Below are 12,694 nucleotides of genomic sequence, written 5' to 3'. Positions count from 1 at the left end.
AAGGCTCAGTGTCTGCAAGCTGTACGTAACGCCCTGGACCAGAGCTACACATTACCCACCTCTGGCCATCATGGACAGTCAACTCATTACATTCACGTACTGTAAGTCACAGTTGTGTGAGTTGTGTTATTAAAGACAGTTTAATTGCGCAGAGGTTTAATTATTATTTTAACGCTGTAATAAATTGTCTGAGTTCACTTCCTAAATAATGTGTTGACATTCCTTTCCTCCCAGCTACAAGCAGGCAGAGATGGAGTTTCAGTTCCTGAGAGAAGAGAAGAAGACCTGTACAACGAAGGAAGCCCACATGCTTGAGTTGAGAGGGAAGGATCGAACGATCCGAAATCAGAAGAAGGAGATGGACAGACTTCAAGTCTGCCTCTGGGAGGAGGAAAAGAAGAAGAGCAATGATGGAACGGAGAAGGACAAGATCATTGAACATCTACAGTCTGAGACAGACCATCTCAGATCCCTTTTAAAAGAGGAAAAGAGGAAAAGAAGAGTAGAAAGGGGTCTAATGAATGAGTGGAAGGCTGAGATCCTGAGACTGAGGGAGTCAGAGAGCCAGAGAGAGGCAGAGAGCCAGAGGGAGGCAGAGAGACAGAGGGAGTCAGAGAGCCAGAGGGAGGCAGAGAGCCAGAGAGAGGCAGAGAGACAGAGGGAGGCAGAGAGACAGAGAGAAGCAGAGAGACAGAGAGAAACAGAGAGACAGAGGGAGGCAGAGAGAGTCACAGAAGCGATGGAGAACCAGAGGAAAAATGCAGGAGATCAAGAGAGTCAAACATCTGCTGGAGCTACTGATGGTTGATCTACAACTGGCCCACGTAAGACATGTCATTGTTATTATTAAAAGGCAGTGTATATTCACCCAGCTGAAAATGAATGACGGTGGACAGCGGTACACTAACCCAATGTTAACTTTTATGCCTTTCCTTAACATTAACCCTTACCTTGACCTCACTGAAACTATACCTAACCTTTACCTTAACCCAACCCTAGGTCCTGAACCTAACCTTCATTTATCTCAACCCCTATGCCTTTCTTCTGCCGGTTGAATATCCACTTCCTTATTAACATCATTACTGTTGTTGTTGTTGATAACTGTATGTGTGCAGGTTGTAAATAATTGCATTAGTGAAACATCATTTGTAGGAGTAATTTCTGCAAGCATAAACATCAGAGGCAACATTGTTATAACATCACACAAATTGCAACGGGAATTTCTCAAACCGCTAACTGAATGGGCAAGCTAGTTGTGTGTTTGTATTTGTCCATAAAATATCTCGTAATTTTTTCAAACATGTCAATACATTAATTGACAATGAATTGTCCAGATGAATTGATCAAAATAACCCTGCTATTGATGTTGTCCAGTGTTTGATTCAATTACCTAGGTCTAGGTTGTATTTCTATGTATCATTCTCTGCAAATCCTTTGAAAGTATGTCTTGGTCATAGATTATCACTAATTTCACCTTTTAAAATGAAGCAAGAGATAGAGAGATTGAGGCTATGGCAGAAAGTCATGGAGGATCAGCGACCAAGACTGGCCTGGAACAACAAACCTATTGAGACAGAAAGAGAGAGGGAAAGAGAGAGGGAAAGAGAGAGAGAAAGGGAGATGGAAAGGGAGAGAAAACCAGAATTGGAAAGACAAGAAATGAAGAAGAAAGTGAAACAGGCAGAAGAAATGATAAAAGCGTTAGAACGAGAGATTGATAGATTGAAAGAGATTGAAAAGAAGATAATATTTGAAAGAGAAAGAGACATGCGTATTGCAGAGAACGAGAAAGTCAAACTGGTTAACGAAAAGGCAAAAGAGTTAGAGAGAGAGGTTGAGAGACTGAAAGAAGATATGACAACAAAATAAATGCAATACAAAATCAAATTTGAAAGAGCGAAAGAAGCGTATAGAAGACAGAATGAGAGAGTGAAACAGGTTCACCAAAATGTACTAGTGTTAGACAGAGAGGTTGCGAGAATGAAAGAAGAGATTAGATTGAAAGACGAGACTGAACCAGAGAGAACATTTGATAGAGACAGAGAGAGAGAAAATGATTGGAGACGAAGTGAAGAGGAGATGAAAAATAGAGTGGAGAGAGCGATGGAGATGGAGACAGCCCTCATCAATGACAAAAAGACGTCTGAATTGGAGGAAGTCTTCAAGAAAATCAAGGAACAGCTGATAGAATTAGAAAATATGGAAACAGACAAAAATCTATGGAAACAGAACCAAATGGACATGGAGGAGAAGATGGAGGGTGAGAACAACAAACAGAAAGATGTAGAAAGAAAGAGAATGGAGAAAATACCAAAACAGAGACACCAAGAAGATGAGAAGAAGAAGGAGATGGAGAGAGAAGAAGAAGAGGAGAGACACAAACAGAAGCAAATAGAAATGGAAGAGGAAGAACGAGAAAGGGAGAAAGAGAGACAGAGAGATCAAAAGAAAGAGAATGGAGAAGAGACAGAAAAATATGGAAAGAGAAGAAGAGAGACAGACAGAGATTGAAAGAGAGAATGAAGAATAAATATTTAAACAGAAGCAAATAGAGATGGAAGAGGAAGAACGAGAAGAAGAGAGACAGAGAGAGATTGAAAGAGAGAATGATGAAGAAATATGTAAACAGAAGCAAATAGAGATGGAAGAGAAAGAACGAGAGAGGGAGAAAGAGAGACAGATCAAAAGAAAGAGAATGGAGAAGAGACAGAAACATTTGGAAAGAGAAGAAGAGAGACAGAGAGAGATCAAAAGAAAGAGAATTGAGAAGAGATAAAAAAGAATGGAAAGAGAGCAAGAGAGACAGAGAGAGATTGAAAGAGAGAATGAAGAAGAAACATTTAAACAAAAGAAAATAGAGATGGAAGAGGAAGAACGAGAAGAAGAGAGACAGAGAGAGATTGAAAGAAAGAGAATGGAGAAGAGACAAAAAAGAATGGAAAGAGAAGAAGAGAGACAGAGAGAGATTGAAAGAGAGAATGAAGAAGAAATATGTAAACAGAAGCAAATAGAGATGGAAGAGGAAGAAAAAGAGAGGGAGAAAGTTACACAGAGAGAGATCAAAAGAAAGAGAATGGAGAAGACACAAAAAAGAATGGAAAGAGAAGAAGAGAGACAGAGAGAGATTGAAAGAGAGAATGAAGAAGAAATATGTAAACAGAAGCAAATAGAGATGGAAGAGGAAGAAAGAGAAGAGAGACAGAAAGAAATCGATGAGAAAGAGAGACAGAGAGAGATTGGAGAGAAAGAGAGACGACAACAACAAGAGGAGAAAAAGAGAAAGTTTGAGAGAGATCAAGAAGAAGATATATGGAAACAGAAGCAAATTGAGATGGAAGAGGAAGAAAGAGAAAGGGAGAAAGAGAGACAGAGAGAGATCAAAAGAAAGAGAATGGAGAAGAGACAAAAAAATATGGAAAGAGAGCAAGAGAGACAGAGAGAGATTGAAAGAGAGCATGAAGAAGAAAGATGTAAAAATAAGCAAATAGAGATGGAAGAGGAAGAAAGAGAAGAAGAGAGAAAGAGAGAGATGGGAGAGAAATAGAGACAACAACAACAAGAGGAGAAAAAGAGAAAGTTTGAGAGAAATCAAGAAGAAGAAGATATATGGAAACAGAAGCAAATTGGCATGGAGAAGGAGGGAAGAGAGAGGGAGAAGAAGATACAGAGAAAGATAGAAGAGATACACAGACGACAACAACAAGAGGAGAGACAGAAACAAATGGAGAAAGAGAAAGAAAGGGAGAAAGACAATGAGAATCAGGGAGAGAAGGAATTAAAAGATCAGCAACAGAAAGAGATGGAGAAAGAAAATATGATTATGAGAGAGAGGGAGGAAGTAGGAAGAAGAAATGAGGGGCAGAATGAACTGGAGATAGAACAGGAGAGAGAGATGGAAGAAAAGCAGGAAGTGATTATTAAGAAAGCAGAGGAAGAGTACATGGAAAGAGAAGAGAGAGGAAAGGAAGTAAGCATGAAGAAAGATGTAGTAGTTAATGTTAAAGCTAAAGCACGGGAAGTCTTCAATAGACGTAAAGAGAGGAGGTTAGAAGTGTTGAAGGGGGAACGAGAACACATAGAAAGAGGACAACAAATCAGGAGGGAGAAGGAGGAAAGACGGCTGGAGATGGAAAGAAAACAGGAGAGGGCAAGACAACAAGAGGAGCAGGATAAAAAACGAGAGATTGGAATTGCCAGACAGAAAGAAATGTTCAGACTAAGAGAGGAGGAGAGGCAGAGAGAGGAAAAGAGAGAGGAGGAGAGAAAGAGAGCTATTGAAGGCCATTTAGCTTTAATCAGAGAGAGAGAGAACACCATAAAGGCAAACAAAAGAGAGGAGATGTCAGAAGAGGAAAGAAGAGAGATCCCTGGGAATTACAAGATGGGTGAGACAGAGAACAGTGAAGAGGAGGAGGAGAAGGAAGATGACAAGGAGGACATTCTCCCACCTGATAAAAGTATCCGAAGGAGAGCTGTGGACTTGGTGAATAAGAAGTGGGAGAAGAGGAACCTCAAAAAGATCGAGAGAACGTATCAGAGAGAGGCTAGGGAGGGCTATAAGATCGTCCACCTAGGTAAGACCTGTTTTACCTCTGCTTATGACATCATCCTCTTTTGTCTCCTCTACACACATAAGTTCCAAGCCAGTCATCATGTTGCATCATTGTTTCAATATAAAACTACTGTCCAAAGAATATGTTAGCTGACATGGCTAATTGAGTGACTGACTGACATAACAAGAAAAATACTGCTGATGTAACAACCACGTTTTTAAATGATACCTTATGTCATCTACTAGTCTAACTCTCAAAACTAAGTAGAGACCCAGAAAGAGTTCCTAAAAAACACACACAAAAAAGGGTTTTGGGGGGGTCGGGGGGCCCCTAGTTGCCATGGAGCACTAAGCTATCACATAGGCCCTGGCACTATACAAAGGTCAGGTCAATTAGGGATGGGATTTATTGCACGTTATTGACAAATTCCATGCCTTGCTCAATTGAAAAGATTAAAGCTCCAATTGTGGTTTCTATTCTTAATTCCCTGTGTCCATTACATTTAAGTTGATACCAGATCCACTAAGTTGAATGTGAACTCTACTTCTTCTCCCCTCCCAGCCATCCCTGGACACACAAGGCTAACATCCACCATGACCCGGGCAGAGAGAGAGAGGGAGAAGAGGAAGGAGCTTCTGAAGGATGAGGAGAGAAGGAAGAAGTTGGAGGATTTCAATAAGCAGTGGAGAGAGCAGTCCCTGCTTAAAAAAAGGACTCATCAGAATCTGAAGGAGGAGAGGGAGAGGATGATGGAAAAGTACCTGGAGCAGATGAATCTGGAGGCTGATGCTCAAATCAACACCCAGTGTCTAACCACCCAACACAGCCACGATTCCAACCACGGTCAGGCATTGCCGGGATGGGCCACAGGCCAACAGGTAAGCCAAGAGCCTGTTGGATCTGGAGATGGCCAGCAGGAGGGGCCAAGGAGGCAACAGGCATGGGCAGAGAACCAGGAGGGGAGTTCAGAGAACCAGCAGGAGTGGCCAGAGAACCAACAGGGGGTGTCAGAGAGCCAGCAGCTGGAAGCTCCAGAAGAGGCTGAAACATCAGAGCCAACCTCCAAGAACAAGAAAAGGCCAAGCATCTGGAAGAGAATTAACATGTATTCATGTTACACTGTTTATATATATGTTGTCACTTTAAAAAGTGACATTATCCAAATGTGAGGGTTTAGTGTACATGCAACACACATGTAAATATATAGATACTTACCTGTCTCTGTGATGTCTTACAGCATTCCTGACGTGCTGTCTGCCTAGAGCTGGAACTCGATGAAGCCACAGTTCCACTGAGTAATTAAAAGTGTCGCCCAATAATTCCTCCTCCTCTTCAAGTCATCAAGCCACATTTCCTCCAGAAAACATTATATTCTCCTCAATCCAGCAAGTATCCTCTTTATCAAGGCAACAAACCATCTAAGGTCAGTGACTCTCCTCCCCAGAGCAGAGATTCTCATCTTTATCCAAGTTGAATTCATCTCTGCTCACCACCTCTACTGTCCTAGAAAATATCCCCAAATGGACATGGTTTAAACAGAAGTCCTCCCCTCAGACCAGTGGCTCCACAGACCAGAGTTTCTCATCTTTATTCAAGTTGAACGCAACTCTGATCATTTCCACCACCTCACCTGTTAGGGGGAGGTGCTGAAAAGGAGGTCTGGGAGGAGGTCTGCAGGTAGCCTGGACCGGACCGGTAGCAGCTAAGTTGCTGGCTCCATCCCCGGGCAGAGCTGCTCAAGTCAGGCCAGTGATGTTTGTTGATGTCGTTTTCGTTAGCAAAGTTTTACACTTTAATAAAAGCAGTTATTAAAAAAGCAATATTGTTGTTACGGTGTGGATTGTTGTTATTTATTAGAATTGAAACATCCAGTAGTCATGGTAGATGTTAGACTTTCAATGAGACACCTAACATTCCATCAGTCTGACACAATGTGTGACATGTTATATTAGAGAGGAGTCCTCTATACACATAAATTGCACTATAACGGTGACAAACGGTGCCCACAAACAGTTGGGACAGCTTTATGTAGAACCTAACAGCAGAGCTTTCATTTCAGCACCATGGAGTGTAGTCAATATAACCATTTTATACAAGACTCACCTTGTTGTGCTGTGCTCACTTGAACAGGAAGGTGTCACGGCGGTTTGTCATTAAAGTCTGGCATTTTCTGTATTTATGGTGCTTTCAAGACAACTGGGAACTAATAAAAAACAAGGTTGAATCATGAAGTCAGTGATCTTCAGGTCAGAGCACAAGAAAGAGGCCTGAGTTCCCGACTTGGAATTCCGAGTTGAATGACCGTTCAAAACTTGTTTTCCCAGTCGGAGTTCCCAGTTGTCTTGAACTCACTGAAGTCTAAGATTTCCCAGTTCCACGTTTCTAGTTGTTTTGAATGCGGCAGGAGTCATGCTGAATAGCAGGCTAGTGATTGCTTTGTTAAGCTTGTAGTTAGCCACTGATTCCTTCCAAACCACCCATTGTTGAATTTGCGATTTCCAACTTGTTGTGTAATGTTTATGTCCAATGGTTGATGAGCACCGATACTTTTTATTGATAATTTCTCTTCATATGACAAGGATTGAAAAGGATTTGCCAGTAGATTGTTGACTGGATGCAGGATGATGACTGCTAGCTTGGTAGCTATGATTTTGAAAATATGATGTTGATCCAATCACGGCACAACCAGAGAACATTACCAACCCCTACGCTCCGTATTTTTCGCTGGCTTTCCCACCACCACAGAAAGCACTAAGCTAGGCTGAAACACCTGCATTTATGAGCTGCCTTACTCAAGAAAGCAAAAGAGAGACCATGTCTGTATGCGGCTTTATTAACTGGATGATTTTTTTTTTTTTTTATTACATTGTTTGCAAACTGATATGTGACACATATTAATGCCAAAATAACATGCAAAACAGGCAACATATATATATTTATATATTTGCTTAACACGTGGGGCTCAAAAGGGGTGTGGCTCCGCCCCACCTGCCCTAAATGACGGCTCGCCACTAACAATACTATAATCAAAGATGATTCTATGATGAATACATTATTATTAAAAGATGAGCTCACCGTTTTTATTGGTGAATCAAAATTGGATGATTCAATCATACAGTGTTTTACAGCGGTGAAGTTAGCTTTATATTAAAGATTCAGACTTTGCTCTTCAATACCTCTTCAACGGAACATGCAAGGATGACTAGGCTACTGGGGGCGGCAGGTAGCCTAGTGGTTAGAGTGTTGAGCCAGTAACCAAAAGGTTGCTAGATAGAATCCCCGAGCTGACAAGGTAAAGATCTGTCATTCCTCCCCTGAACAAGGCAGTTAACCTACTGTTCCTAGGCCATCGTTGTAAATAAGAATTTGTTCTTAACTTCATTAGGGTAGGGGGCACTATTTTCACCTCCAGATGAAAAGCGTATCCAAAGTAAACTGCCTGCTACTCAGGCCCAGAAGCTATGATATGCATATAATTGGTAGATTTGGATAGAAAACACTAAAGTTTCCAAAACTGTGTCTGTGTCAAAATAATGTCTGTGAGTATAACAGAAGTGATATAGCCGGCAAGAACCTGAGAAAAATCCATCCAGAAAGTGGGATTTCTTTATTTTTGTAGCTTTCTATTGAATGCCATTACAGTATCCATTGACTTAGGACTCAAATAGCACTTCCTATGGCTTCCACTAGATGTCAACAGTCTTTAGAAATTGTTTCAGGCTTGTATTCTGAAAAATGAGGGAGTAAGACCACTTTGAATGAGTGGACCATTCCGTGTCCCAGAGGTTTTTCATGCGCAAGACCGAGAGCACGCCTTTTTTGTTTTCCTTTTATATTGACGAAGATATTGTCCGGTTGTAATGTTATTGATTATTATGACTAAAAACAACCTAAGGATTAATTATAAACATCGTTTGACATGTTTCTACGAACTTTACTGATACTTTTCGGATTTTTCGTCTGTCTGTTGTGAATGCCTTTGAGCCTTTTGATTACAGAACAAAACGCGTAAACAAAACGGAAGTTTTTGGATATAAAGAGGGACTTTATCGAACAAAACAAACATTTATTGAGTAAATGGGAGTCTTGTGAGTTCAACCATATGAAGATCATCAAAGGTAAGTGATTAATTTTATCACTATTTATGACTTGTGTAACTCCTATACTTGGTTGGTAACTGTTTGTAATAATTTGTCTGCTGGGCGCTGTTCTCAGATAACTGCATGGTATGCTTTCGCCATAAAGTCTTTTTGAAATCTGACACCGTGGTTGGATTAACAAGAAGTTAATCTTTAAACCGATGTATAACACTTGTATGTTTTATGAATTTTTATAATGAGTATTTCTGTTTTTGAATTTGGCGCTCTACATTTTCACTGGATGTTGGCCAGGTGGGACGGTAGCGTTTAACTGACTTGCCTAGTTAAATAAAGGTTAATATATATATATATATATATATATATAAATGTAATATTCTAAATCGGCTGATGATAGTGAATAAGTTAAACCTCTTGTTTTTCCAATTCGGTGTCATATTTACTTTTTGGAGGTGAAATGTAGCTAAAAATGTGCTATCCTCTGCTCAGAGGGTTAAGGAACCGTCTTAAAACTGCAACGCATACAATTGCCTGTAAATGAAAAATATCAACTACATGATATAGAGATCTCAAACAAATTTGACACTGTAAAGAGACCTTTTCTCTCGAATGCAATTAGTTTAAAAAATTGTATTTCTATAAAATATACAAAATGTAAAATAAATCACTTTACATAAAAGTACTTAAAAAAACACCAATATCTTCCACCCCATATGACTTTCATGAATACAACCAACTGTTATTGGTTAAGGGCCTCATCCCTCCAATCCACATTAATTACTTTTGTATTTTCTTACTTGAAGAATTTTCTAGCAATTTAAATTCTACTTTTTTACAAATATTAATTAAATTTGCATGAATAATGCTTTAAAATGTCAATAGATTCCACCTCATGTGACGTTCAAGAGTAAAACTAACTGTGATTGGTTCAGGCACCTCATCCCTCCAATCAATAGCAATTACTTTTGTATTTTTTGACTTGGTGATATTCTACCAACTTAAATTGACTTTACATTAAATATAATTCCTTAAAACATCAATAGCTTCCACCCTATATTACTTTAATGAATACAAACAACTGTCATTGGTTCAGGAACCTCATCCCACAAATAAATGTCAATTTCTTTTTGTCTTTGTTTTACTTTATTTTTTTTTAATTTACCATAGAACACATAGTCCCTCGTTGATTATCCCTGACATAACTTTATGAGCTGGATTTGCCTTTCTTTGCAACAGTGGAAGCTACTGAGGAGACGACAGCTCATAATAATGGTTGGAATGGAGTCAATGGAGTGGTATCAACACATCAAAGATGTGGTTTCCATGTGTTTGATACCACTCAATTGACTTCATTCCAGAAATTATTATGAGCTGTCCTCCCCTCAGAAGCCTCCACTGCTTTGCAGTTAGTTTGTTCGTTTTCAGTTGTTAGCATTTAGCTAACAGCGTCTATGTGAATTTCCTATTAATTCAGTTACGTAATGTGCAAAAGTGCAATATGACTCTGAAAATATTGAGGTAACATGGTTAACTACATTGTCCATGAGTTTGGTCAATTAAAGAGAGTTTTAACAGAGTGATAAACTGGTTGGTATTTTCCCCATTGTAAGTAATGGAGGTTGGCTAGGTTGCTAATGGTTTACATGTAAGAGAAGGGATCAAGATGGCGTCTGAACTTTCTGTACTTTTTTTCAACATTGTTTTAGGTCCTATTTGTTTTATTTTCTATCAACAAAGACTCAGTTTAGTTCAGGTAAAATATGTAAATATGTGATGTCACAATTAAATGTGTTAATTTTACAAAAATAGCGGTTAAGAGTTTGCTAACTTGGTGCTAACCAAATGTAGCTTCTCTAAGCGCTAGCTAGCTCTAGGCTAGTTGATCTCAGTCAATGTTATCTTACATGTTAGTGGTTGTAGCACCGTTTAGCACAGGCCTCCAGTAATTTATAGCTTTTTCCAAATTGACACTGATAGTACAGTGAGTTATATATAATGTGAATGTGTAGATGTGTGGTGATAGTTTTTTAACTGAAGACTTTTAATTTTTTTGATACTGGAATATGAAATGTGGAGATGTAATGCAACAATAGAGTTGTAATGGATACTTGGTTTTGACAACCAAAAAGATTAACAAAAGAGAACAGTATTTTAATACATCTTGGAGAACGCCTACTACTGAAAACTAGTAACGTTTCTCCGTCTCATCATTTTACCCTGTTAATTCAGGTTTATTATCTGCTGACCACGTCCCAGTCCGAGGCATGTAACATATGTCAACATGTGTCAAGGACTTGAAAGTTACAGAAATTGTGTCAACTGTTAGAACAAGGGATAACAGCTAAATGAAATCCAACTGATGCCATTGCGTGAAGACACACACAAGCTGATATTAATGGACTATTTTTGACTGCTGTCATATTGAGACTTATATTAATTATAATGCCACTATTGCTTTTGTGCTGAAATTCACTATTTATCAAGGCTACTTGTTGATGATAATGATGTTTGTTCTACCAATGTTTTCATCATTTGACCTCACGTCTTGGTGGTTGGGGTATTTTATTTATTTTGTCCTTATAAAAACAAGCTGTTACTGTGTTACATCACATATGATTTCTGTTTCATAGTCGTAACAAAGACACTCCATGAATACAATTGATTGAACACTTGATTTTTGTGTTTTTCATGGTGATTCATTTTTACATATAGCCTGCAGTAACGTCAAGTAATGAAATGCTATTGTGTTGTTTGAAATCATAAACAAAACCAAATGATTATTTTTGCGATAGCATATATGAAATGTTTTACACTGTTAGAATGTTGCAGTCAAAATGACTGCTCATCAGCTTGATGGGGGGTCTTGAGGCCCAGAGGTTCCAGTGTTAACAGAGATCCTGAATCAGTCAGTTTGATTCTGAATCAGGAAGCTTGACTCTGAATCATGTGCTGTGTGACCACTGAGACTGAAGCCAACTCTATATGACTCCTGAGATAGACAGCTAATCAATTATAGTGTCTGTGAAAAGAAACCAAATCAGTCAGTCTGGTTAGAGTGACTCAGTAAAACACTGAATCATTTGAGAGAGAGAGAGAGAGAAAGAGAGAGAGAAAGATTGTCCATACAGACTGTTTTAACACTCTTGGTTTGACGACCAGAGAAGAGAAAGAAAACCTTTATGAGCTGAACAGTATGCCAGTGGAAGGGAGGACAGTACCAGGTGACCCAATTGTGGTTTGTGACTATTATGATTTCCCATTTTAGCCAATTAGTTGCAATAATTTGGTTACAGATTTTTTGGTAATTCCGCTACTATTTTGGTAACGGAATTACGAGTTATAATCACTTAATATTTCACAAACAAAATATACATCAGGAAAATCACTAGAACTAACTGTTAGCTCCACCATTACTTGTTACTTCTGTGAACTTTCATTATCCTCCCTCCTCAAAATATCTGAAAGTTATGTGGGTTTTTGGTAACGGAATTACAAGGCACAAGTGAATATTTCTGAAACTGAACCTCTCTTGGGTAGGGGGCAGTATTTTGACATCCGGATGAAAAGCGTGCCCAAAGTAAACTGCCTGTTACTCAGGCCCAGAAGCTAGGATATGCATATAATTGGTAGATGTGGATAGAAAACACTCTAAGGTTTCGAAAACTGTTAAAATTATGTCTGTGAGTATGACAGAGCTGATATGGCAGGCGAAACCCTGAGGACAAACCATCCCAAAACAAAAAAAATTCAGCCTACCACAATTTTCAATGGCTATCACATTTATTATAAGGCCAAGTCCTCCCAGATTGCAGTTCCTAGGGCTTCCACTAGATGTCAACAGTCTTTAGAAAGAGATTCAGGCTGGTTTTTGGAAAAATGAGCCAGAAATGGTCGTTTTTCTAGGTGGCTCCCATTTTGGCTGTAGTGTTTCCAAGCGCGTGGAAGAGAGCGCATTCTTTGGTATCTTTCTCCGGTAAAAACAATACCGATTCTTCGTCTTAAATTTGATCATTTATTTACGTATTCAAGGACCTAAGGTTTGAT

General features: G+C 39.1%; 1 protein-coding gene across 1 annotated transcript; it reads left to right on the top strand.

The window, feature by feature from the left end:
* The first annotated feature begins 3,583 nt into the window (after positions 1 to 3,583).
* On the top strand, positions 3,584 to 5,815 carry LOC115149837 (trichohyalin-like). The gene is made up of 4 exons (XM_029692654.1): positions 3,584 to 4,574; positions 5,115 to 5,155; positions 5,276 to 5,658; positions 5,791 to 5,815. The coding sequence occupies exons 1-4, from the start codon at positions 3,629 to 3,631 to the stop codon at positions 5,813 to 5,815; spliced, it is 1,395 nt and encodes a 464-aa protein (XP_029548514.1). The 5' UTR covers positions 3,584 to 3,628.
* The last annotated feature ends 6,879 nt before the right edge of the window (positions 5,816 to 12,694 follow it).

The sequence above is a fragment of the Salmo trutta genome, chromosome 16 (assembly GCF_901001165.1).
Source record: "Salmo trutta chromosome 16, fSalTru1.1, whole genome shotgun sequence".
NCBI lineage: Eukaryota > Metazoa > Chordata > Actinopteri > Salmoniformes > Salmonidae > Salmo > Salmo trutta.
Note: the sequence above shows the minus strand (reverse complement) of the source record. Positions and strands in the feature narration are given on the sequence as shown.